General features: G+C 40.8%; 3 protein-coding genes across 4 annotated transcripts in view; 2 read left to right on the top strand and 1 right to left on the bottom strand.

Annotated features, from left to right (window-relative positions):
• The first annotated feature begins 1,954 nt into the window (after positions 1–1,954).
• tceanc (transcription elongation factor A N-terminal and central domain containing) lies at positions 1,955–4,999 on the top strand. Its single transcript, XM_003458092.5, has 2 exons — positions 1,955–2,101; positions 2,259–4,999. Exon 2 carries the CDS (start codon positions 2,264–2,266, stop codon positions 3,233–3,235), a length of 972 nt encoding a protein of 323 aa, XP_003458140.1. The 5' UTR covers positions 1,955–2,101; positions 2,259–2,263; the 3' UTR covers positions 3,236–4,999.
• A 1,939-nt stretch (positions 5,000–6,938) lies between these two features.
• LOC100700420 (ras-related protein Rab-9A) lies at positions 6,939–12,782 on the top strand. Of its 2 annotated transcripts, XM_005463088.3 has the most exons (3): positions 6,939–7,158; positions 9,318–9,355; positions 11,201–12,782. In XM_005463088.3, the coding sequence occupies exon 3, from the start codon at positions 11,280–11,282 to the stop codon at positions 11,889–11,891; it is 612 nt and encodes a 203-aa protein (XP_005463145.1). In that variant the 5' UTR covers positions 6,939–7,158; positions 9,318–9,355; positions 11,201–11,279; the 3' UTR covers positions 11,892–12,782. The 2 variants fall into 2 exon arrangements, with proteins under 2 accessions (XP_005463145.1, XP_003458131.1); XM_003458083.4 differs by lacking the exon at positions 9,318–9,355 and having other exon boundaries at positions 6,941–7,158.
• Positions 12,783–14,236: 1,454 nt separating this feature from the next.
• Positions 14,237–27,167, bottom strand: part of LOC100703119 (neuronal membrane glycoprotein M6-b) — a 30,087-nt gene continuing 17,156 nt past the window's right edge. The window contains exons 2-7 of the mRNA XM_003458093.5: positions 24,376–24,562; positions 21,166–21,325; positions 20,489–20,657; positions 18,311–18,384; positions 18,150–18,215; positions 14,237–17,532 (exon numbers count right to left, since the gene is read on the bottom strand). Of these exons, the coding sequence (XP_003458141.1) occupies positions 17,380–17,532; positions 18,150–18,215; positions 18,311–18,384; positions 20,489–20,657; positions 21,166–21,325; positions 24,376–24,562 (809 nt within the window). The 3' untranslated portion in view covers positions 14,237–17,379. The remainder of the gene's footprint in view (positions 17,533–18,149; positions 18,216–18,310; positions 18,385–20,488; positions 20,658–21,165; positions 21,326–24,375; positions 24,563–27,167) is intronic.

Below are 27,167 nucleotides of genomic sequence, written 5' to 3'. Positions count from 1 at the left end.
CAATTTTGGTGAGCTCTTGTAAATTGTAGCCTCAGCGACCCTGGGTGTGGTCTTCTGTTACTTCAAGGTTTGATGTGTTGTGCATTCAGATGCCTTGCTGATGGCTGAGGTCAGAAAGACCAGACTGCTTTGACCTGATCGAAAGGCAACAGTAACTAAAATAACCACCCATTACAAGCAAGGTTGTGATGACAACCAAGGTTGTAATGAGCATCTCTGAATGTAAAGGTAAAAAAAAAGGCTACAACAGCAGTAGACCACACCCGGCGCCACTCCTGCCAGCTAAGAACAGAAAACTGAGGCTAAGATTTTCACAAGTTCACCAAACATTTCTGCTCCAGCATTTAGAATTTAGCATAAACAACATCCAGCCTCAGTTCAGGCTGCTGGTGTTGGTGTAACGGTGTAGGGAATGTTTTCTTGGCATGCCTTTCGACCCTTGAGTACCAACTGAGCCTTATTTAAACACCACAGTCTACTTGAGTGTTGTTGCTGACCATGTTCATGCTGTCATGACCACAGTGTACCATCTTCTGCTGGCTGCTTCCAGCAGGATGAAACACTGTGTCACAAATATCCTTCACAGTCATGAGATCCCAGCGCGATGCAGCACCAATGAGATGTGGTGGAACAGAAGATTCACATCATGGAGCCATGTGCAGCCAACAAATGGATGATGCTATCATGTCGATATGGATCAAAAACTCTAAGGAATGTTTCCAGCAGCTTGTTGAATCTATGCAACACAGAACTGAGGCTGTTCTGAAGCCAAGAGGGTCCAAACCAGTACTAGCAATACAGTTGGTGAGTTTACATTTGGTCTTCTTTGCTCACCATAGAAATGGAAAGCACTAACTCCTTTTCGTTATATTATTTTAGTAGTTAGTATGAGTGTGTTCGGGTGAGTCAGTGCTGCATGTTTGGAAACAAAAAATGATGATGAATGTGCCGTGCTGTTGGGAAAAAGGGAATAAAGCAACAAAATAGGCAAACACAGACTAAATCAGCCTCCTTCATCACTTCAGCAATTTCCGTACAGTCCATAAAGCCCTAAAGGTATTATTGAATTGTTTTGTCAATGCTCCCATTCAGACAACATCCAATTAATACATAATCAACCTTTCAGCCATGCAATTAAGCCTGCATTTTTCTCTCATTCACGTCACCGTCGATGGTGTGATTACATCAAACCATGTTCCAGGCTTCCACGAAATACTAACAACTACCTGCGAACTGGTGCGTCCGCTGGAACTTTTCTGGTCTTAGCTCCACAACCACGAATTATCCTAAACACTCATTCATCTTCTTCCATCAAAACATGTAATTGCAGCACAGCTGAAAGACTTGCCTCATCTTGTCACGAGATCAGTTCCACTGAATTCCTGTCTGGAGGTCATTTGGCTGCTTGGATGCGAGGATTACACGTTTCTGCACGCTGAACCAAATATCTTTCATCTCGATCTCAGGAGCTGAAAAGAAGGAACATAAGGCTATAATAATAGCCATTAATGCAACACACATTTGAAATCGAACACTTTGTCTGGACGACACCCTCAGCTCCTCGTGTGGTTTAGCACAGGTTCATCCACATTTGTTATTGTGGGAAAAACAGGAAAGAGGCGTTAAAATAGACAGAAGTTTGGCCGTGGGAGTAACCTGGAAAATCCAAAAGCACACACCTAAATCCTCACATAAAGCACTAATCCCACAGTACATTTTAGATAAAGCACAGACTGACAGCACAGCTGGAAAGCTCTGCTGGGATACTTTCAGATTAAACAGGCCGCAGTGTACTGATTCGGGGATTCATGGTGACACTTTCATTGCAAAGAGGTTTCATTTGTAATGTTGCATTAATCCCTGTTTTTAGGGGAAAAAAGATTGCATACATACATATATATAGTTCCATTTTAAGAAAGTGATGGGAAACTACCTGCACTACCCTCATGCACACATTGACTTTGTGAGGCTACAGCTCCATCTAGAGGTGAATGCTGGCATTTTTCTCCCGTGGAGACACATTCAACATGGCTGCTCCCATGTAGACGTTTGCTAGGCTCACTGTTAGCAGGAAGAAACTGCAAACCATGAAGGAACTCAGGTAAACATGTGCAAAAGTCTATTTTAATGTGTTGCTAAGTGGTACATACTGCTGTGCTTTCAGGAGAGCAGTGCTTCATTTTGCAGTGAGGGGCAAACATCACCACATTAAGAAAAAAAACATTCATTGTTTCATCTTTACTTTTGTGTCTTTGCAGCCACAATGGATCCAAAGGAGATGCTCCGCTGTGCTCTTCAGATAGAGAAATTCAGTGCAGACAGAAGCTATGGGAACATCATGACCCTCCTTGGTGACCTCCAGAAGTCTCACGTCACAGCGGAACAGCTGGAAACAACTGACATCGTCAAAGTGCTCTACAGGCTCCTGAAAACCTGCACTGATGACAGCGTGAAGAAGACAGTCAAGAGCTTGCTGTCCGAGTGGAAGAGACAGTACACGAAGGACAGGCAAGGGGTGAAGTGCACAGAGGAGAGCGAGGATCCTGAGCTCCCTGCCAGTGTTTCTTCACCAAAAGAAGCCGTGGGTGGTGCGGTTTCTGCCCAAACATGTGATGGTGGAGAGGGGAATGCTGCAGGAGAACCATCATCTATGCAGGCTAAACCTGGACCCAAAGCTCATACTTCTGCTGCATCTCCAGATAACGTGAGAACCAAATGTGTGCAGCTCCTCCTTGCTGCCCTCTGCCCCTCTGCCCCCGATCAGGACAAGGCTGCTGAGTTGGCCCGAGACATCGAGCGGCACGTCCACGAACTTCATAATCACAACCAGGTCAAATATAAAGCCTGTGTGAGGAGCAAGGTGGCCAACTTGAGGAATCCCAAAAGCGGCCACCTGCATCAGGGCCTCCTGAGTGGCTCCCTGTCCCCCGAGGCCTTCGCCCGCATGTCTGCGGAGGATATGGCCAGCGCAGAGCTGCGGCAGCTGAGGGAGGAGTACTCCTCCCAGGGCGTGAGTGAGAGGCAGCTTCCTCAAGGGATAGAGGGGACGCGGACGGAGAAGATTCGATGCAAAAGATGCGGGGGGTCAGACTGTAGGGTGACGCAGGTGTCCAGAGGGGTTCTGTTCTTGCCTGCGTGGGTGAGGCAGGGCGGCCCAGATGAGGATGCAATGACCTTTGTGACCTGCAGCGGGTGTGGCCAGCAGTGGTACCACAGCAGCTGGGTCTGCCTCTGAATCCACATGGATAACATACATGACTAAGAAAGCTAAGAGCAGGTTAACTGATAATGAAAATAACAGATTTTTAACCATTTTGCACAAGAATCATGCTGTGTAGAACTTTCATTAATGATTTACTTTCTTATTTTTTGACATCTGTGGAGTTAAAAATGTTCAGAAATCTGGAACATGACCTTCTTGGATTCCTAGCTCAGATACTCAGTGTTGCTAGTTTTGAAATAATACATTTTGAAGGCTTTTCTTTACACATTTACATAATAAATTGACTTAAACTGCCATTGTTGCAGATGAATTTCCAGCCATTTAGTTGATTGGTTGTTTCAGCTGTTCTGCCCACTGTAAAATTGCACTTGTTTGAGTTGGTTTTCCAAGTTTCACCCCTAGTTCACAATTTGGTATTATAAAGGCTTTCCTGTGACCAGTTAAATGTTTTGAGTGTTATAAACTCAGCTCTGAAACAGGAGGATTGGTCACATGGGATGCAGAGTGGAAACTTTCCTGCAGGATGAAGTGCATACTTGTGGTTTAAACCAGATTTTTTCCCATAGGATTTGTGCTTTGTCTTTCATGCATTGACCACTAAAACCCACAGCTGAAAGCCTAAACTGTATCTTTACCGGCTGAAATGCCAAGTCATTGCAGTCTCCGACTGAAACCATGGATTTTCAAGAAGTAGCTGTCGTCATCTTCTTCCCGCTGAATCATTTCCTGTGTCTCCACTCTCTGTAATAGCCCTTCATTTTATTTCTACTTACAGTAGCTCATTTAACTGCTTTTACTGGCCGCTCTCTCTTACATTACTGATCTAAAGATCCATTAATGCCTTGACCACTGGCTTCGCTAATGTTTAATTTTATAAGTTTTATGAAAAAAATGCATTATTTTGCACTTATTGTCAGTATTTCTGAGTATTAACACGGTGGGGGAATTCTTTAAAACATGCCTCTGCTCTACAATATCCCATTCATTTGTAGCAAACTGAATCCAGCAGATGAGACATGTGACCCCTGAAGAACTCCGAGCATGTGAGCCAGTAATCTGCCCTCCCTAGCAGCCGGAGGGGCGGATATCCCATGGTGCTCCAGCCAGCGTGGCACAATGACTCACATACACGTCACTGTGATGTCACATGAAGCAGTCTTTTTTTGTGTGTGAAGATATTACAGAGAAAATGACTTATTTTTATCCTCAGCTGTTCTTCCTGCGTCATTATTTATGTCACGTCCTGGCCTATTGCATCTTTTCTGATTTTTGCAGCAGGCCGAAGGTAAAATGGCCAAATATGAAAAAAACCCCCATATCTTTCTATCGTGTTTGGTATCTCGACGCTGGTGCATTTGTCTGTATTCCATCCCCTCTCACGTGCTCCTTATCTTTTAAGTAGATAAGGAGCATTTTAGTGACGTGCCCTGTCAGATTGATGCTCTGCAGCCACATACAGCTGTGGTGAGAAGTTTACATCCACTCATCAAGGGCATAACTGTGATGCTAGTTTTGGGCTTTTAATGATTTCTTTGAGCTGTTCTGTTTTCAGGGTGGAATGATTGTACGGAATTACTCTAAAGAACAATCATTTTAATATTTTAATAGGTGGTGCTGTAGGTTCTACAATGTCTTAACAAAGCTAAGGCCTATTAACTCCTCATTAGGGATTATGATTGGGTACAGAAGGGAGTTTATCTTTACAGCATAAAAAGGATTTGTTTGACAGCACTCATTGGACTGACTCAGAATACTCAGAACAATTGGAAAATTCAAGGAACTCACTGAAGAGAACTGTAGATTTACATAAGTTGGAGTGGCAGCTGTTGGCGAGATAGTTAGGACTGCTGTCTTGTAGCAAGAAGGTCTTGGGTTTGAATCAACCATATTTCTGTGTAGAGTTTGCATGTTCTCCCCAAGTCTGCTTGGATTCTCTCTGGTTACTTTGGCTTCCTCCCACAGTCCAGTTAGTGGGGTTAGGTTAACTGATGACTTTAAATTGCACGTGAGTGTGAATGGTTGTCTGTCTCTCTGTGTTAGCCCTGCGACAGACTGGCAACCTGTCCAGGGTGTACCCTGCCTCTAGTCCTATGGTAACTGGGATAGGTTTCAGACCTCCTGCTTCCCTGAATTGGTTAAAAGGAAGGAAGGATGAGAATGGATGGATACACAAGTTGGGAAGGTCTCTTGGAGCCATTTCTAAGCAACTGCAGATTCCATAATTGTCAGTTCAAACAACTGTATGGATGTGTCACCATTGGAAGAAGAATCAGAATGTCAGATTGGTTAGGATGAAATTGGTTAGGATATTCCAGAACAACCCAGGAACCACCAAGGCTTAAGCCTGAAATGAACTGGAAAATCCTGGAACACCAGTGTCACTGTCCAAGGTAAAGTGAGTTCTGTCCCCTGGTCCAAAGTTAACACTTTTAAGGTCAAATTGAATTTAACAATTGCTCACATGGACAAGCCCAATGCCAATGAGGTATGTTTTGAGGAGTTAAGGTGAGGCTCTCAAACCTAACAACACGCTGTCAAGCATGGTGGTGGTAGCATCATGTTCTAGGGCTGATTTGCTGCCAGTGGTTCTGCACATAGCACAAGGTGGATGCAATAATGAAGGAGGAGGATTACCTCCAAATTCTTCAAGTTAACCTCAAATTGGAACTTGGACACAGTCGGGTGTTTCAGCAGGACAATAATCACAAACACACATCAAGTTTATCAATTTTCGCTTTGAAATTGATAGAGCAGGCTAACATTAACCTTAGGTCTTCTCAAAGTCCTGACCTCAGTCCTACTTAAAATTTGTGGACTATGACTAAAAGCCAGTACTGTGCAAGGAAACCAAGCAATTTAAATGAACTCCAGTCTTCTGGGAAGAATTATTAATAAAATACCCAGAATTATACCCAAAGCTTGTTGATGGCTATGAAAAGCATCTGGTTGAAGTACAACTTGCAAAGGAACATTTACCAGATATGAGTGTGTGTGTTTATATATTTGAGCCTGCATATATACCTTTGACCCTGTGTGGATTAGAGAAAATCCAAAATATATTTGAACGTTTGCACCCAGTTTTAGTTTTCTAAAGCCGTCAAAGATGTGCGTTGTACAATCATTCAACAGCCCCACAAATAATTAAAAGCCCAGAATGGCCGTGGGACTAATGCCCATGAAGAGTGTATGTAAACTTGTTACCACAGCTGTACCTACTTTCCTTCTCATACATATTTGCAAAACACTAGTCTGAGCTCTTTACTTCTGCAGATGTATAAACCTACAGAGATGCATAAATGTTTAATATTTGCACTTGTTGTTGTAGTGCAGGAGGGATAGTGTAGCAGGGTGTGTGGATTATGATCCCTTCAAACAATTCATATCTGCTTAAAACCTCATAATACAAGCTGTGTCATAGTGATGGTTTGTAGAGGCCTGAAGTAGTAAACGTGTATTTCCCAAAACAAAAACAGGACAAACAGACGTGAAGAGTGATAAAAAAAAATATTAATATGATTCAATAAAACTAAAATTATTGAATTCAATAATTCAATATACTTTCTGTCATTTTCTGGCTTATTCTGGAACACTTTGGAGGATCGCAGTGTCTATTTCAAACCTGCGCACACACACACACACACACACACACACACGAACAGCAGGTTATATTGCCAACTGTATATTTCACTTTCATTTCTTCACAGTGAGAAACCCACATTAGACTGTGGATGCGTCGGTTTGATCCAGGAACGCGCCTGGTGACGGGAGGCGTGACAGCCCCTGTCGGGTCATATGAGCGTCATCCGCAGCTGCGGGGCCAGAGAGCAGCGGCAGGGACACCGCAGCGCCATGTCACCGGCTATCAGCAGCGGCCCACCGGGGAAAACGGGAGGAATTTAACCGCTAGGATCCAGCACCGATTGGCACATCGACAGGTACGGTTACCGAATGCGAAAAGTACAATTTCAACCGCGAAAATACCAACTTTCTGTGGGTTTAATTGGATTAGGAAAGTCGCTAATGTGCAACTACCAGCGCGCCCATTATCGGACAGCAACAGTTTTAGGAGAAGCTTCCATTATCGGACAAGCTCAGACTTCTCTTTAAAAGGATTTGTCTCCAGATTTTGACGTCGACTAAATACGCGTAACAATAATTACATTTTCATACGTCATACGTCATGTGCGCTGATTCTGCAGTGATGAACACCTAATTTGAAAGCAAACTTAGAGTTTATGACTATGTTTCATCGAGGTGTTTCCTTTAACTGTTTTAATGCTGTTTTGTCAGCATGTGTTTTGCGTAAGTGGTGCAAATGACAACATTATTCAAAATAATAATAATCATAATCATCATCATCATCATCATCATCATCATCATGATGAAAAGAAACTATGAAAAACATAAGCGTTACTCGAGGTTTCCTGCGTGTCCGAAAATGGATCTAGTGCGTGTTTGCCAGCTGGAAACCCCCAAAATGCTGACTCTGGGCTGTCATTATAATCTAGTAACTTATAGTGCAAACGCTTCCTGTGCCTCTCACGGCGCAGTTTACAGCCTACACACAGCCAGCTTTCTGAGAGGGCTTAACTGGTATCACATGTGGCTGCAGCCGTTTCAGCTCTTCATGTTGTTTACGGATAAGAAATACTGTAAATTATTAGCTCTCCCTCAGCTGAGGTGTGTCACCTGAACGGCCTGTGCTGCCATGACTCATGGCTGATGATTACCCTGCTGACTGAGCATAATGGCTGCTGCTTTGATTTGAAGATGCAGGAGGTTGTTTTATTTTGAAGGCTCAGAAGTGCAACATTTGGAGGAAACGCACATTTTTATGGAGGAAAAATAAAGAGGCACACACACAGAGACACATACACAGAGGCATAGCAGCCCCCTCCAAATTGTATCCTGCTGAATGAAGCACATGACTCTTGAGTGAGTGACTGTGTGTGTGTGTGCGTGGGTGTGTGTGGGTTCTTTCCTGTTTCTTTTTTCTGCTGCATTGCTGCTTTTAGAACTGTCACAGGTTCTTTGAGCAGCTCTGTGCTTAAAGTTGTAATTGCAAAGACATTATTTACCCCACTTTGGTCCTTCAGCCCATTTTTCACCGCCGGCGCATGTGACTCTGCAACTCAAACTTTCCTATGGAGCGGTGGGTTTAGTCTGTTCTTCCCCTAAACTGTTGCAGACAGCACGTGATTTTTACATGTAGGACATATTATATAACAATGCTCAGAAACGTGTCTGAGCAATAACATAAAGTCACAGTCGTGGTTATTTAGAGCCGTTAGCAAGCACCGTCACCTGGAAGCAGCATCATCGACATGTGGAACAGCCGCAATCGTGGGCTGTTTTGGTTCCTTTACTTCACCCCCTGCGTGGAGAAGGCAGAAGTCATAATAGGCTTTGTAGTGAAGTGAAACTGAGCGTTAAAACCAGTCAAAACCACCCACTTTTTGCACTTTATGTGCCTCATGTGTGCTTTTTGAAATCTTAAATGTTTCTCTTTGCTCCTTCCTCCTCTGCTGTGGTTCTCTGTTGTGTTCATGCTGCCTTTTCTGTGTCTCTGCAGTGGTTGAACTACCATATTTGTTCTCTTGACAAAGCCAAAATATTAGGCAAAGTCAAAGGATCAAAATCGTGCAGAAAATCACGAATGATAATTAGTATACTTTTGGAATAATCAAACAAAATGGTAACATTGTAAAAAGGTTTTGAGGGCCGTTCCTTTCAATATATTCTGAGCAGAGTCTGTATTACACTGAAGGAGTGGTTCAGCCACTGAAACACACTGCATGCATGACATCAAAAGTATAACATAAGGATTGGTACCTGTGTGTGAGTAATACGGCGGTGCAGTCTCACCGTGGCTGTGATAGATGAGGTGATCGTGTTCGTGATTGCCCACGTTTGCCTCATAGATGATCCTGAAGACTGTTATCCTGAAGTGGCATGAAAAGTATGCCAGTGTGTGGGACAGGATTAAATTTGCACTTAAATCCTCATTAGGCTGTTTTTTTTTCTTTGCCGCTGAGCCTGAGTGGGTTAAACCCTTGGCCACTTCATGATCTGCGACTCCCTGTCTGTCTTACAGGTAGCTGATGTTGAAGTGATCGGTGTGCAGACGTAACGGTGAGGAAAACTCTCTTTCCTCTGTTGCTGACAATTTTCCGAGCTTGTGAATGACTCACCAGTCCTGTGATCGGTGTCCATGTGATGTTTAGCGGGGGTCATTTCATGCACAACATATTACACATGGTATAGTAGCAAGTGTATTTGTTGCGTAGAGTAATGAGGGGGCTGTGGCGATTTAATAGGATTAGCTAGTCTACTGACTTGAATCAGATGTTCACGTGGTCAGAGTTTGAAATCATGCAAATAATACTTGAAGGCCACAAATGAACTTGGAGAAGTTTTATCGATCCATTTTCTTCCACTTATCCAATTCAGGGTTGCGGTAGGAGTCTGTTCCAGCTGTGATACGTAGGCCCCGGGCAGGTTGTCAGTCTGTCACAGATCTAACCACTGTTCATGATCATATCCACACCTACAGCCAGTTTAGAGTCACCAGTTAGTCTAACGTGATTGTCTTTGGACTGTGGGAGGAAGCCACAGTACTCAGAGCCCACACAGAAAGGCCACAGATGATGGATTTGAACCCAGGACCTTCCTTTGTTGTGACCGTGCAACCCACAGCTAATCTGATCTCCAAGTATTTGTAAAGCAATGTGTGGAAAATGCTCATACAAAAAAAACAAACAAAGCAAATTTGACAAATTTTCCTTCTCCTTTGGTTCAGTTGCTGTTTCCAGATAGCTCATATATGCATCGATTTATCGACGATATTCTCTTATTTGCAGGATTGATAGTGTTTAATCCAACAGCACTGCACACTCCAGGGTTCAGGTTTCTCTTTAGTAATTTATGAGTAACCCAAGTTTTTTTTTTTTTTGTGTGTGTGTGTGAGACTCACCTTTTGTTCTTAAATAATTGAACTGCAAGTTTATTTTCTTGATTATTTAAAGAACTCTAGTCTTGATTAGAAAACTGTAAAAGTGTAGTGCCTGTTAGCATTTTTCACATATGACTTCTTTTACATCTAAATTTCACAAAACTCAAATCTACGAAGGGCAGCCAATCAGAACTAGAGGACACAGAAGATGAACTGAGAGGCTGCTTCAAGCCCCCATATCAGATAAATGAGGATTATTCTGAACATTGAAATCATGCAAAGCTACTTTAGTAGAATCCAAGAATAAAAAGATGAAATAATTTCAATAGTTCCTGTTTAAACATAAATTGTGCAGCCTAAAATGGCAATTAATGTCATTGGCAATTATTGTTTAGCACAAGGTCACTAACTGAAAGTTAGTGGATTGCGTGGATTGCGTGTTGTGGAGCAAACAACCACACCCTGCAGGTAGCCTCATCCTTCCTCATTCTCGTGCTTCCTCATAATTCTTACCTTTATTTACTTTTTAGCTGAATGGCTACGTGAGCACAATGTTTCTGAAGCACATTCAATAACATATTTTTGTACCTATGACCTTAAATTAAGGTATTTTACCTCCGCCTGCTGTTGGAGCTACATTGTGTACCCCACATTTGCACATATATACTGGTAGAGTACTAATACTCCAGTGCAGAGCCGAACTAATTAGCCTGTTTGTCTCATTTTTATATCATTGTGCAGTGCTGTAAAAAATCACCCTTCAATTTTCTCCTGGAAAACGGGGCAGCTTTTTACTGAATTCATGCAAACATACATGCGATTACAGTAGATGAGGCAAAAACAGAACATGTGCAATTCTAACCAGCTTGAAGGTGAATATTTGGTATGACCACCTTTATTCATCACGTTACCATGAACATTTGGAACTTAAGTAAAATAAAGAAATCTGTTTTATTTTCTTTTGTTTGAACATTTCCATATTTAAAACTATTCTTTGAGTTGACTGTGAGTTTTTTCCTCTCCAGGTCAAACTGCTTCCTTCATCGTTCAGCCGTCCCGTGCGGTCTCCCTGCTCAGAGTAGTCAGTCCAAAGCAGCAGGCTTCATGATGTCCAAATCCACTCTCTTAAAGGTGATCCTTCTGGGTGACGGTGGTGTGGGCAAATCGTCACTCATGAACCGTTACGTCACCAACAAGTTCGACTCGCACCTCTTCCACACCATAGGCGTGGAGTTCCTGAACAAAGAGCTGGAGGTGGACGGGCGCCGCGTCACCCTGCAGATCTGGGACACGGCGGGTCAGGAGCGCTTCCGCAGCCTCCGCACGCCTTTCTACCGCGGCTCCGACTGCTGCCTGCTCACCTTCAGCCTGGACGACGGACAGAGTTTCCAAAACCTGGCGAACTGGAAGAAGGAGTTTACTTACTATGCTGACATAAAGGACCCCGACAGCTTCCCCTTTGTGGTGCTGGGAAACAAACTGGACATTCCTGAGCGTCAGGTGTCTGGGGAGGACGCTCGAAAGTGGTGTCGCGAAAACGGCGGACACCCGTACTTTGAGACGAGCGCCAAGGATGCTACGAATGTAGCGTCGGCCTTTGAGGAGGCAGTGCGTCGCATTCAGGCGACAGACGACAGAGATGGTCACCTCATCAACACTGACACCAACACGGTGGACTTGCAGAGGAAGAGTCAGCCTCAACACAGCTGCTGCTGAGCTCAGCCCGCAGTGTGTGATTAGAAGTGAGCGAGCAGGATATCATGTGATACTCCTGCGGAGGGCACGCGAGGGGCATGTTTTCTGCAAAAAATGGGAACTGGCGGTGGCTCAGCAGGATATGCCTACAACACAGCCTGTGACGTCCTCGGCTAGAGTCTTGAAGCAAATCAGTAGTTTTGTGCAGTTATTCATGATTTTTACACTTTATGATCTCACTTACATTTAGTCCCTCACAGAAACAAATTGAATCATTAACATTTCTCATTTGGATGTGTCAATTTATAAATTGTGAGTAACTCAGATGGGTTTTCAATTTATTAAAAAAAAGAAAACAAGCTCAATTATGTCACCTCTAAACCACTAAACACACGATTTCTACCACAGTTGGTGTTTCAGACTCGCTGATGGTTTTCATGTCACTATGGAGCTGCGTCTGGAAGCCACAGAAAGTCCTTTACGATTGTTTTTGCACACCGAAGCAGATACTGGACTCAGAAGGAGGAAAACTTAAACTACAAAATGGCTTTTACAGCAGTTTAATACTAATTATCCTTAAACAGACCTTCAAGTCAGACAAAGATGCATACCTCTCAGAAAACAACCTAAATTTAAAGCTAGTAATGGTTTTGCCTTAGAAACACACGACACGCCTTCTATGTCATCAATATAAACACATAAATGGATGTAAACTAAATGATGTTATTTTCTATTTTGGCAGCATAATAATGCCAAACCAGTGATTTTCAAAATGTTGCTAGCTGGAGTTAATGTTTTGTGTTTATTAGTATTTATTCATCAGCTATTGTAATGCTTAAATTACTCTAATTATGGTTAAACGAGTTTGTTTTTTAAACTGATAATAAAACAGAACCCAGAACTGGAGAAACACCTGTTATCTGTATGGGTCACTTGTGTTGCAGTACCATTGTAGTCCACAAGGTGGTGCCCCTGTGTCAGAAAATGGCGAGATCGTTCCAGCGTCACACTATTGAGGTTCTTTTGGTATTGAAGAGGAGGAGGTCCTGTATGTTAGCATTAGACCTCAGATGTGTTAGAAATTAGGCTGAATGTTCGGAGAGCTCTTCTTGGACTCTAAATAATTTTCATTAAATAATAAAAAATGTTTGCTTCCATAACAACTGCAGCAATTTGGATTGAACACGAGTGAAAACACCTGTGTGGGCAGACTGAGCTTGTGTGGCGTCTTTCAATTTCCTTATAGTCTGGAACCGTAGGTGTTCAGTAGTTTCAAAGCTTAAATATTTAGAACCGTATGCTTGCCTGAATAAAAATGATCATATCTGGTAATTTCCTTTAGCATTCTGAGAAAGAAACATCTACTTTTCTCTTCCTGTGACACAGAAGGTGGCAGCAGCATACAATTATCTCAGCTGGAATTACCTGTGATTTCAGAAATGACTTGTTCTTTTTGTACTGCTTGCAAAAGCTGCCAAGCTCATGAATCATGTAGGATTTTTATAATCTGAAAACAACTTCAAAGATTCAACTAATCTAACTTTTAGTGATTTGTAATTTGATGTATGCATTTGCTAGCTAAACTAATAGACAAACAGGTGTTACTAATGCGATTTGGCACAGAGTCTTAATTAATGTAATTATTAACGCTTGTGTTTACCTACTATTTTAGATCAAAAAGGCTACTATGCAAATTATTGTTTTAATTAGAGCTAAAATGTTTAGTTAGATCGCTATTGAAGCTTCTTCATGCCACTTTAAAAATAAATACATAGATAAAATGTATTCATTTACCAGGCAGCCAAGTCCAAATTTAAGGTTACTGACTTGAAATTTTGAGATGATCTGATTATTTATCCATTGAAACAAGCTTCCATAGATAACTGCTTAGTCAGTGAACAGAAGATTAATTTCTATGCCAAGGCACGATCCGAGGAGGAAGTATTATGTGTTCAATGCCATTTGTTTGCCAACACAAAAAATACCAAGATGAACTTGGAAAGTTTAAATATCAGTAAAAATGATTAAAGCTAAAAAGAAATCCACATCACTCTTTAAAAATAACAAAATAGCATAACGACATTAAGAGAATATATGCTCATGTGTGCCCTTTTTGCTTCAACATTGCATTTTATTTAGAGAAATGTTTGATATTTAAGCTGAAGTCTTGCATTTTGTTCCCATTACTGTACAAAAATGCACTCCAAGCGCTATTCTGCTCTTTCTTGTTTTTGTTTTTTTTAAACACATTTTTGATTCAAATCACCAGTTGGAGCCTTGAGAGAAGTCTCTTATCTATACTTTCACTTTAATTTTTTAAATAAATGTCCATAAAAATCACAAGGAAGAGGCGGGAGGCAACAGTGTCACGATAATAAAAAATATCGGTTTTACTAGAGAAGGTTACAAAAATCATCACTATATAGGAGTCATAGAACTATTTCCAACTTAAAAAATAAAACCATAATGAAACACCTACAGGGACTACAATGCCATCAAAGTACAATGGAGTTTTCTTTAGAAAAGAGTGGGTGGAAGGGGAGGAAGGAAGGGGGCAAACACCGCCTACCATAGTTGTCATTACAATTGACTACACATCACCTGAAAAACTGCAAAGACACAGTCATGTCTCCTTCATGCAAATAACAAGGAAACAACAACACCCTGACACGCATCGTCTTATAGGAAATTGAAGTTTGCCTTTACATCGACCTGGCGGCAAAGCACGTATATTTATCAAACATAACACACATGGCAATATAGTCCTTTTTTATACAGAATAGACAGCTGCACACATGGACGATACTGACATGCTTCATCTCATCAAAGTTCAAAAAATTGTTTTCTTCAGTGTTTTTTGAGGGTGAACTAACCAGTAATGACTGATATAGAATATAGTTCATGATTATTAAACAATATCTGGTTATAAAATTAATGTCTGAAAATTCCTGACTTGTTTTATTCAGTGTAAACATCCAAAAACAGTCTCTGTGGCTCATTTGAGAGGCATGACGTTTTTAAAAAAGGAAATAAAATAGGAGAAATGAAGAAAAGAGTGACTCCCCCTCATGTCTCGAGTCACTCACTTGGTCGGCCGTCGAAAAAATAAGCACAGACATGTTCCATAAAATAATCAGTACTGAATCACAAGAAGAACTCAGCTGCCTAAAAGTGATAAAACATTAAAAATCAATTTCCATATTATTTTTTTTGTCACATTTTAAAATGTATACGTCACAAGCACCTCAATCCATCATATCATATCATATGACTGCACTTTATCCCTCTCACGACATATCATTTAAGATGTTACATTACAATTATTATATCAAATGCAGAACTAGTATCTGAGTGCTAAACACATATCTCAAAGGGTACATTTACATATATTTGTGGAAAAAAAATTGCATGGCAAATCACTGATCGTGTTCTCATTGGTTTGGGAACGGAGCTATTTCATCTTTTCAGGGTCATTTGGCTATTTACAGGTGAACTTTCTCAAAAGGAGGAAGTGAAAGAAGAAGTTTTTACTGTATAATTAACACAGGACTGCAGTCTGGAGAAGAGTTTAAATGGTGAAGTTTTAGGAAAAGAACACAACTGGTGGAAAATCAGACTTGGTTTAATACCTGAGGTGTGTGTCTGTTTTTAAGACCCGGACAGATTTATCTTTGATTTCTGCTGCGGCTGGTGGTGAGTGTAACAAAACCCCATTTTGGTCTTCAAAGGAGCAGTTTCATATTCAGAAGTATGCTAATATGTTTTCTTGCCAAGAGCTAGATGGGTAGATCCATACCACCTTTGTCAGTAAATAAACATCAAGCACTAAAATGCGTAAGAAAGTACTGAAATGATGTACTTCTTTACTTGCACTTGGTGTTTTGAATGCATAAATGCATTAATACTAACAAGTATGGCTACAGGAAGTGTGTAAGGCTGAACTTCTCACTTTTAACAATGGCCGCCATCTTGTAGCGGAAAAATAACAGAAAAAGAGGAACCAGCAAACATTAGCCAAGAACTGGAAAAAGAAGGCCCTTCAATTAATTATTAACCCAAAAGTGGTAACGGAGGACCCATCAAACAATTTTTAGCTATGAACTGGAAAAGGAGGGCCTTACAAACAATGTTCAGCCAGCAGGTGCTACCAATGCTAGTTAGCTAGCTAGCTAACATCAGCAGATATCTTTCTTCAGCTGTTGGCATTAGTGTTTTTGTGTTTGTTTTTGCATTTTATATTACTTCATCATCTTCATTGTAGAGTGAATTAGGTTAATATTTGGTCAGCGTCTCAACAAAAAAGGAATGTTCACAAAATGCATTAGCTAGCGCAACAATCGATCCAACGCTACAACTGTTGTTTCTGTAGATGCATGACTTGCTGAAACAAATCAAAATTCATACACTACACAATTATATACATTGTATACTACACTGAAGTGAAACATCTTAAATCAGACACAATACCAGTCTTTGTGTTTCCAGTCTTTATGCTAACCGCAGCGCTATGATGAAGCTTTTTACAAATCATACAGACAACTTTTAATCCTTTCCTCTAATCCTTGACCTGAAAGCAAATGAGCGTATTCCTCGAAGCTTTTCCTTGCTTCAAAGGTTGCTACCTCTCCGGTCTTAAATAAACTGTGAGTGCCTTGATGAGTAAATAAACTCTTATCATGCAAATGCATAATAATCCTTGAGATACCACATGATTTGACATAATTTTAGGTATTTCTATGAGAGAGGGGATTGGAGTGGTTCATGTTTTTTAAGGGATTTTCAATGTCCCTTTTTTTTCTTTATTTAATAGTGCAACAACGAGCATTAGCAAAAGAAGTTAAAGATGGAAAGAAAAGTAAAGGAGAAAAACCTATGAGCGCAAAAACATAAAGAAGAAAAAAGATCATAATAGTATCTGGCATACTTTTCAGAGAGTATTAAAAAAAACAACAACATTCGTACACATTCGCACAATATATTCATATTCATATATATGCATATAAAACACCAAAAAAACAGAGGAAGTTGATCGCTGCCTGGCTTCTTTATGGTCGAAGCAGGCAGTGAACAATGTTTATCTTTTTTAGGCTGTTAGGAGCTGTGTGTCGAGAGGCTGTGCTGGCTCAGGGCGCGAGGCCATCACAGCCGGGCCACGTTCACGAGCCGCCGCCCAAAAGCACGAGGGAAGAGACGCTTCTGAACTGTTGTACTGTACCTGAGCTCGACCCCGCGGGCGAGCTCTCCCATTCTGAAAGCATCCGCCTCCGTCTGGGCCTGCCACTTCTCCTGACTTTCTATTCTCTTCCCCTCGGGTGTGAGGATATGCCCACACCCCTTAATGAACACTGCGGAAGGGAAGAGGATGGAGAATCAGGAGGTTTTGGGACTATCAAACATGACCGAGGTGGTTTGTTTTAACGGAGGGAAAGGGTGGGCGTTAGTTGTTGCAAGGGGGTGGGGGGTTGTGGTGTGGAGAGAAGACGGACGATGGTGTTGGGCTCTCTTGTCCTTATGAGTAGGAGGACGAGTTCTGGCCCTCCTTGGAGCGTGCCTCAGCCTCCAGATCCTGGTCATCCTTGGTCTTGATGTCCTGGTAATCGTGCGTGGAGGCGGCACTCTTCAGATAGGCCCAGTTGGCCCCCAAAATCATCAGGTAGTGGATCTGAAGAGATACAAGATTTTTTCTTCATGTTCAAGCACAGGAACTAACTCCATACTACTACTACTTCTATTATTACATGCATTCAAAATGTGCTCAAAAACCTCTGCATGCATGTTTTTGGTATGTCCTATTACATCCTGTTTTACATCTGTGTGCCAAATCCCCAAGTGTCTGATCCCACACTACTGATTTTTGCCCACTGGAGTTTAGCGATGTCTAAATGTAGAAAACCTGAGAACAATGAAAATGTTCCAGAGCAACATTACTGTACAAGCCAGTTTTCCTCAGTGACTTTTTTCTAGCATGTCTTTCCACCTTTTGTAACACATCAAAGTACACAGAGCTTCCAGCTGACCCTGTGCCAACATCTGGAGTACTGCTTAATGCTTTTTTTTAGCATCTCCATCTCCCTGGACTCAAAACAAAAAAGCCCGCCTCCGCAGCAGAGTAAAACACTGACCCTTGGTGAGCACATGCACAGAGGCGGGCTGCAGAAACCCATAGAAGGACATATGTGAGAGGCGGAGAGGTTGCCGTGGAAACAGATAATCATGCCATAGCAACATGCATATTTTGAGCGGCACACTACCGCATCGGTAGGATCACGAGGAGCTTACCAGTGCGATGACGGTGGCTCCGGCGCCGGCTAACGCAACGATGTAGAGGTGGTAGGACAAGTAGAACTGCGGGGAGAAAGAGAAGCTAGGTTAGTGAAGGGAGGAAAGGAGAGCGAGGGAATAAGGAAAGAAAAAAACCAAAGAGGTCAACATTCTCTCACCTCACTGGTGTTACAAATCTCTCCCAGGGTGGCTCCACAAGCTTTTCCTGGCGTGGCATTATAGGGAATAACACCTGCAGGATCAGAGAGATGAAACGTCACAGGACTGAGACAAGAAGCTTTTTCCTCCCCACAGACTGTGTGATATGATTGAAGGCATTATGCATTAGGCGCAGATAAAGATTAAAGGAAACAGGGCTGCTGCTGGAAAAATGTGGGTCATTGTGAATCCCTTTTTCCTTTCTTTCTTTCTTTCTTTCTTTCTTTCTTTCTTTTTTTTTTTTTTTACTGTAGATTCACTTTAGAGGATTGCTGCTATAGGCAGCTATTTGTAAAATAAAACTGTGTGCATTTGCTTGTTTTTGCTTCTAAAACCTTTCCTCAATCACTCATCAGCTGGAGCTCCAAAACTGCTGACAATAACTTGACGACTGTGAGTAATTGGGGTTAATATTTCACACGATGCGCTAGTGCAGCACCGCAGCCAATGAAGCATATGTGATCCTCATCCTACTTTGTAAGCGAGCCAGCTGTCTTTCAAATGTGGGTCACGTACTGAACGTTGGGCCATCAGACTGATGACCACATACGCAATCACAGGGGAGTGTTGCTGTGCTGTAACACTGCTTTGAGGTGGATTTTCATAGAGATCCAGTCACGCTCTCAATAATCTAAATGTATTCGTTTGACCTCTTCGTGCATAGACAATGACATTTAAAGCAGATGGAGATGAATAGGTGGCGTTTATAAGGAGGGGAAAGCCTGAAAAAAATGTTCCAGAGTTTTCTGTCCTGCAGGTAACGCCTGTGTGGAAATGAGAGAGGCACCTGGAGGTTTTTCCTGTTTTGACTTTTATGGCTAAAGTCAGCCAGAATATTTCTTGATCAGGGGAATTTATCCCCTAACTTTAAAGACAGGTACCATGACACATTTTTATTTTTGAAGATGTTTTTTAAAGATGGTTTTAAAGTGAACTGATTAGCATAAAACCAGGTTTCATCATCTAAATCTTCGGTCTGGTCTACGCTGTGCAGCAATGCCACAATTCTATTACATTTTATACAGCACTTTTGTATACATTTTCATAACATTCTTCTACGATTTTCAAGCGCTGAATATCTTCTTGGATGTTTCCATACATACTATACTGTATATAGTAAACAGATACAATGTATATATGTATATTTTTCATTGTGAGGTAGGCCATTTGCCTCAGGAAGAACCACTGTTTATACATTGTCAATATGTGGTTTTACACTTGATCTAAAATGACCAATAGACCTTATTCACAGTGGCAAGCGTGGGGGTAACCAGTTTATCACTTTTTGTCAAAACCTGGTCAGAAAAAAGAATAAAATAAGCCTAATAGGTTTAGGAGGAGGTAGTTTAGCTTTGTTATTCCTAATTTACATATAGCACATTTGAATAAACAAGCTCTCCTTCAGGCTGCATGTAGCCCTGCATGTGAGCTAACATGAGTTTGGAGCAACAAGGCGTGGTTGTTGAGTTACAAATGACACATCATCTGTACATATTTTCTGCAAACTGTTTATAACCAAGTAATGGAGGCCCACCTGTCTGGCAGGTTCTGCCCCTGCACAAACTGTGATGAAAATGTGTCAGCTGTAATAACATAAGGTGGGCAGAACTATTAGCTAGAGGAAAAATATAAAGGGCAGATTGGCCTTGTTGGCTGGAGAAGGGGGTAAGAAACAATGCTAGGGAACTGCAAAGCCTTACAGCAATCACTATTAGAATAAAAACCAGGCTTTCAAAGATTTACTGGTGCTAAGTGATGAATTTATTTTGACATGCTGCATCATTTCAAAAACAACTATTAATTTAACAGATTTCTCATCGTCAGTATCTGAACGTTTATTATTGTTCCAGTGCTAATTTATGTAAGATATTTTAGCTTCTCAATACTAATGCTCATCCTTTATAGGGAAAAACTATGATATTAGTACAGAAAGATACAAAATATCTCATAAAAATTTAGAGAATTATGAGCTAGCCTATACCTAGCTAGACAACCTAGCTTAAATTGGCTAATGTCAGCCAATTTCACTTATAAAATCAACGTATGCCACACATGTACAGTTCATTGAGTCACTGAAAGAATGCATCAGACATTGCAAACTTAACTAATACAGTTCACGTCATTTCTAAGTTACTGACCGTACTGCCTGACATCCACACAGATGGAGTCAGGAGAGGTGATGTTAGCGTAGGGAGATTTCATGGTAGCACAGGTATTCCACATGTTAAAGAAGAGAAAAACTGGAATCGCCGTGAAGCCGAAGATGGCGAGGAAGGCCAGGAAGAGGATGTAGGTCAGGAACATGAACTGAGGGGAGGAGACAAGTGGAAATAAGAGAAAAATTGTGATTTTGTAAAAACTCTGAGGCTGAGATCGTTTATACGGACACAAATCAGAGGCAAACAAGGGTTTATGCTAATGTTAGCCGACATCTGCAGCAATTAGAGTAATCAGGGTAGAAAGGACAAACTGTGCCAGAGTTACCCTGAAGGCTGAAGTGGGATTTTGAGCATTTGTGTATGTGCAAGTATTTGTTTATATCTGTCTTCGTCATGCGCGTGTAAATGTGTAAATACGTGTGATTGGGTCTCTGAAATACTTTTAAGATGACCCTTATTCAGGCATGTAAAGCATCCTGAAGGACTGTTTTGTGTTTGTTGTTTTAAGCCACTAAACTACTTTAAGCAGGAACATTTTAAAATACACATCGAAGTCATTAAGTTTGGAGGCTTTAATTTGAAGTGTAACTGGGTCAGTGGGTGTGATGATTTGCAGCTGCTTATGTGTGTGTGTGTGTATTTGTGTGTTCACATACGAAGGCGGTGATGCAGCGTCCACAGACGGTGGTTTTGAAGTCACTCTGCAGCTCCTTCTTGATGGCGCTGGTGGTGTAAAAGCCCTCAGCCAACAGGACGATTGCGTAGACAAAGAAGAAGGAGCCAATGCCATAGATGATGTACTGAAAAATCTGAATCCTGAACAAAAACACAGGCAAAGCAAGGAATTAGCTTTAAACATCAAGTTTATATGAACCTGCACCAATTAAACCCTAAGCTAATGTTTTATGCTGGTTAACGTTACCTCATGTAAGCTAAAACCCTTTTTATTTTATGTTTCATTTAACTACTTTTAGCTTTTTTAAAGAAATAAAGATCAAGATTATATTGTTACTATTGTTGGGTAAATTTAGATGATATTGCCATTACCTTATGGTGGTTAATCTTAGCTAATGTTAGATGAAGTTTTTGTGGCTAAAGTTGGCTAACGTTAGACGTTTGTGTTAAGTAATTAAAATTTTACTTAAAAATTACACTTTGCTTCAAAGCAAGATTAATGGGTAAGGAAGCTTTGTCGAACGCGACTGGAAGGTTGAAGTCAGGATTTTCTGTCTATCTTTTTCTTGACTAAATCACTGTAATAACTTACGCTGAACACACCTGGTCAGGAGCAGGTTATGTTCCGAGTTTCAGTTTCAAACAGATTCAGATTGCACAGTTTCACTGATTCTTTTATCTACAACATGTTTTAAGTATAATATAAATTCTCTGCTGTAGGATATGTGCAACTTCAGAATGAAGCTCAAGTGTAATGTTACAGCAGCAGAACTGCAGCACAGCGTCACTGGATTTGAATGCAGTCGGTGATGCAAACAATATATATATTTTAATACTTAGTTCTAATCTCCTGCTAAGTCTGTTTTCCACTGCTGGAACTGAAGCTAGTACATTAGAAAACAGATCAGGGTATTTATCATCAAAAACACCTATTCAGGCAAATTAAAGACTTTTCCACATTTCTTTTGTTAGGCTACGGGACAGTAATGTTTAATGTTTAAATTTAAAGTTTCACAGCTCTAAAGTGCAGCCATCATGTAAGAAAGAAACAGCAGCGTTAAAATACATGAACTTAAGTTAAAATGTTTATTTTAATGCTGTGCACTAAATCCCAAGGTTACGATAGATAAAGATCGGAATATTAATTTTCTGTCTTTCTTTGTTTTTTATGTTCCTTATAGATTTTAATCACCATTTTATCATCATAATCTGAAAACATCTCTTAGTGGAGTAGACAGAACTCATAGGGATGACTTTGTTAGTAAGAAGAGTCAGATGACACATGAAACAACCCTCTTATGTGTACAAGTAGAGATAATGAAGCAGAAAGGATGGCTTAACAGACCAAGTTGATAACCATCGTTCTGAAATCTGTTATCGCTGTCTGGGGTTTTATGCGTTGTCAGCCAGCTAACACAAAGAAACCCTGGCTGTGTTGAGCTTCCTTTCTGAATTACGCCTCTCTGAACTTTATAATGATATGTAGACTATACTGAAGGCTAATGGAAGACAATTATATCCACTAACTTATGGTTAACGTTAGCTTCTGTTATGATTATGATTATTTTTTAACACGTTTAAACCAAAATACAGGGATTTGTTAGAGGTTTCTTTTGTGGGGCACATTGTCAAGAGTTGTTCATAATATTGGACATAATACAACCACTGGTTGCTAGGGAAAAGTTTGCATTCCCTGACTAGCTGGCGTTTGGTTATCGGAGGCTGTAATTGGGAGAAGTCCATCACAAAGAGTGTGCTGCACCAAAAACCCTCCTTGTCATTAGTTGCTACAGATCACTGCAATTGCATGTAGTTTGCATGAAAGACGGTGACTGTTACAGCCCTCTGCAACCCCTACTTAACGTACAGTGGCAGTGCAAGAGTCTCTGGGTGTTTCCAAGGCATAAATGTCTATTATCTACACCTGACAAGGTGTGAATAAAAACATGCCTGAGGTTGGCTTAGGGTAGATGCCACTTTTTGCCTTCATGCTATTTGGGCTGTTAATTTTAAAGGTGAATCAATATTTAAAAAACAAACAAAATACAGTCTCCTCTTTAAGTTGCAGCTTTTGAGCTGGGTCATAACAGGGACTTGTCTGCAAACAATTGCCAACTAGTAGTCGAGTGGTAGTGAAACTTCGAAGAAATGAGATGCCAATCAGAAAGGGAGACTGTTCACACTCCAAGTAAAAGTCGTGTCTCAGTGCTGAAGCCAACACATTACGAAAGGCCCAACTTTTACTTTGAAAAGAATGGTCTGTCTTTCTGCTTTGTGTCATAGGCTTTACAGTTTCATGATCACTCAGTGAATAGTTGGTAAGTGTTTGCAGACGGGTCATTTCCAACATAAACTATGGGTGGTCACAGCCAAAAGTAATCACAGGTTTTTTGGTTTTTGCACCTCTTTGTGACCAATTTCACTTTGTGGCTGTGAGCAACCTGTAGCAAATATTTATGTAATTAAGTTTTCTTTCTTCTTTCTTTGCTTAACCTTAACCTGGTTTACATGTCCAAAATAGTTTATGTCATGTGGTTCAGAGTCATATAACTGCAAAACCTGAAAACAGAACTATACGGTCCATCCATCGACTCATTTTCTTTAATGATTATCCAGATCAGCATTGTGGGCCTAACTTAAGTTAGATAAAGATTTCTGAATACCTGACATTACAGAGTGTATAAACACCCCAAGATCTTAGTTTTCATTTATATTTATGTCAGGGTCCATTTTGAAAATAATCACCAGAAAAATAGATTTCATTCCTGTGGGAGAAGATTAGGGCCAAAAAAGGGGGGTTGGGGCTGGATTTTATTTTCCAGATTTTAATCTCAGATCTCCTTTTTTGTGTTTTTTTCCCCTTTCCTAATCCTTTTCCATACATTTCTAACCTTAACCTTTTAAGTAATAATTTTCTGACTGTTTCTAACATGACCAGTTTACCAGTTTAAGGGTTCTAAGTTATGGCACACAATGTGCCGGGTTCTTCTCAGCAGATGCAATCACCGCAAGCATAGTATCAGTAAATTCTGGTCATACCAGTTTTTAAGTAAAAGAAGGGGAGTAAGTGAAATACAGTGACAGGACTTATCCATGTCTAATCTTTTCCATAAGTTACATGTGATAAAATCATAAGTAAGAGAACGTCTTAGTGATTAACTACTCTTGGATTAGAAACTCAGTGGACTTACACCACAGTGAGGGTGGCGTGGTCGCTAGATACCCTGGAGAAGTGATTCTCCAGCATGGTCAGAGTCCCAGTCAGCGCTACGTGGCCACATCCGCAGAACAGAGCCACGCCTATGAAGCAGAGGATGGTGGCCACCAGCGAGGCATAGGGCACCCCGCCCAGACACTTGATGCAGCACTCGAAGCAACCTATAGGGGGAGACAAAGAGAGCCTGATCCATAGGTGTTCTTTTGCATTTAGCTGCAAGAAAGCTTCAAAGACAGAAAGCTTTAAGGAAGGATACAAGAGCAAATAGGTTAGGTCAGATTTGAAAGCACACACATGGCAAAACTGCAATTCAAATGTATGATTTTAACGATAGCAACGAGAGCTGACTGTGGCAACGTGACATCTCACATAGAGACTTGTTCGCCTCTGCTGATGACACTTGGCGCAACACTCGATGGGCCTTTTTGTCCACCGCTCTTTGATTTTTACACAGGCAGAAACCTGCGTGGATGTTTGCACTGCTGGGGCTGAATCAAGCGTGCACGCTTCAAGAGCTTTATGCTCATCTTTCGGAGCAGAACACCTCTCCATGTCGGGCATGTCGAGCGGCTAATCATGGCATCATTCACAGTAAGAGTGTGTTCACTTTGAGCTCAGTCGGGTGTGCTGAATATTACATGTAAGCTGTGCTACTGTACATGCTCACATCTTAAAACTACTTTGTTTTTTTCTTTGTTATGACCAACTTGCAAGATTAACTCATGACCTAATCTACATGAGTTTAAAATAAATTCCTATGAGCTACATTATTTTTGTAGACCAGAACAGTTACAACAGATTTGCATTTCTTATGCTTTAAGTATTTGGGATTTCTATGCAACAAAAAATTGGACATTTTCTTAGGAGAGGCGGAAAACGACTGAGATTTGCCTGTGCCTGTGTACATATTTTCCAGTTTTCTGCAGCCGATTTTGCCTTTTTCAGAAGTCAAAAGAGAGTGATGAATAATTTAAAATTATCCCTTGTGCACGAGCAGTTTCTACACAGTGATGATGATGAATTAGTAAATTTGTTTTCCATTAACCGCAGCAGTGTATGAGGCTTCCTGCATGAGTTATGGGCTTGAGAGATACAGGTGCTGCAAACACCGTGCATCCTGCTGCCTCTCACAATCAAGAGGATAAAGACCGATGATGAAGAGGGCAAATAAAACACTGTGTTGAGCTCGAGAGTTCGAATCTTAATAACTCCTCGAATAAACCATGAAGTTACTCCGGGAAAAAAGACAAAATGAAATGTCTTGTGCGTGCCACTTTGCTGTTTCCATGACAACCCGCTCCAACCGGCAGCTCTGAAGCATCATAATTTTATCTTCAGAAGTTTGTTAAATTCAAACATTTCTGTATGTGAAACCTTGGAAACGTTTCTATCACATCACGCGTGTTTCAGATCCTGCACATGAAGGTCTGTAGAGATCGGATGATCTATAGCTGACAGCCTCTGCTACTAAAGTTGATAGTGAGCATTAGAGAATAACACTCTTCGTGCTAGTCACGGCTTTTTAATGCATCTGGCAGTTGATTCTATCGGAACATGAAATTCACTTCAACATCCACACAAGCCGGCGCTAAGACACTCTGACAGCTTCTATCAACGTCACGCTCAATCAATAGACTCTGACAGGTGATGACATGAGGTGATATCCTCCCACACAAAGCAATTAAACCGCACACTTGAATGCGTGCATACGCAGAAAGACACAAGGCTATCTCAAGGTTGGCCGGAAGAGAAGAAATTTTCACCAAAATGCAACAAGAGTGTAATTTTATAGTGAAAAAACCTTCTCTGCCACTACACTGTTGAGAGCATGGTAGGGTTGTAAGCCTGTGGACACTTGTTATTGATGAGCTTAAAGGAGCAGATTGGATTTCAGCCTCCCCGGGGGAAAGAATCATCAATAAAAATACCGCTGGGAGAAAATATACTCCACCATACTGAAGCTAAATGTGGCGATTATTAACTTTTAAATTTAGTTATCACACTATATGCTCCCATTTAATTAAGCCACTTATATAATAAGCTAATTAACTTAATTAACTTATAAATAACTTGACAAAGTAAAACCAACAATAGCACTTTGTTTCTTGAAATACACCAGGGATTAGCCTTGACTTCCATCACCTGAATACTTTAATTAATAAGATGTGTTTTATTCATCCATGCTAGTGGTGTAGCCAGATGGTAATGCTTATCTTTTGGATATTAATTTGTTCCAGACTTAAATTATTTAACAACAGAGTGGATGATGGTAACCAATGTGACATATTCTGATGACTACTGGTGATCCCTTATATGCTTTCTTCACACCAAATTTTACTTGATTAATGCTTTAGTTGATAACCAAATGCCTTCAAAGCTAACATTTTAGCTTTCCTCAGATTTCCTCAGGGTTTAGTTCTAAACCAAAACCAAAAGTTGACCTGCTTACACACTACACTGTGACTACTGTAAATGTTAAAATTTGAACCTGCAAGGCGTCAGTATGTTATCGTAGTTTGCTGTTGTTAGTATTGATTATTAGCAATGATTAGCATGCTAACACGCTAAACTGCTGGGGAAAAAGTATTCCTGCTGAACACGGGAATGTCACTATAGCACACTGATATGAGAATTTGTGTTTTGAGCTGATAAAACAAACTTTCACTACCAGAAACATGATTTGTTCTATGCACAAGTATAAAAATGTGCACTTCCTGTTACTGTTATAGTTTAAAACGAATTTTTCTTCTTGCGGAATTTAGAGTA

Source organism: Oreochromis niloticus, linkage group LG23 (genome assembly GCF_001858045.2).
Source record: "Oreochromis niloticus isolate F11D_XX linkage group LG23, O_niloticus_UMD_NMBU, whole genome shotgun sequence".
NCBI lineage: Eukaryota > Metazoa > Chordata > Actinopteri > Cichliformes > Cichlidae > Oreochromis > Oreochromis niloticus.
Note: the sequence above shows the minus strand (reverse complement) of the source record. Positions and strands in the feature narration are given on the sequence as shown.

Excerpts from the sequence above, each read along its gene's own strand:
- tceanc (XM_003458092.5), top strand. The coding sequence starts at position 2,264 with ATGGATCCAAAGGAGATGCTCCGCTGTGCTCTTCAGATAGAGAAATTC.
- LOC100700420 (XM_005463088.3), top strand. The coding sequence starts at position 11,280 with ATGATGTCCAAATCCACTCTCTTAAAGGTGATCCTTCTGGGTGACGGT.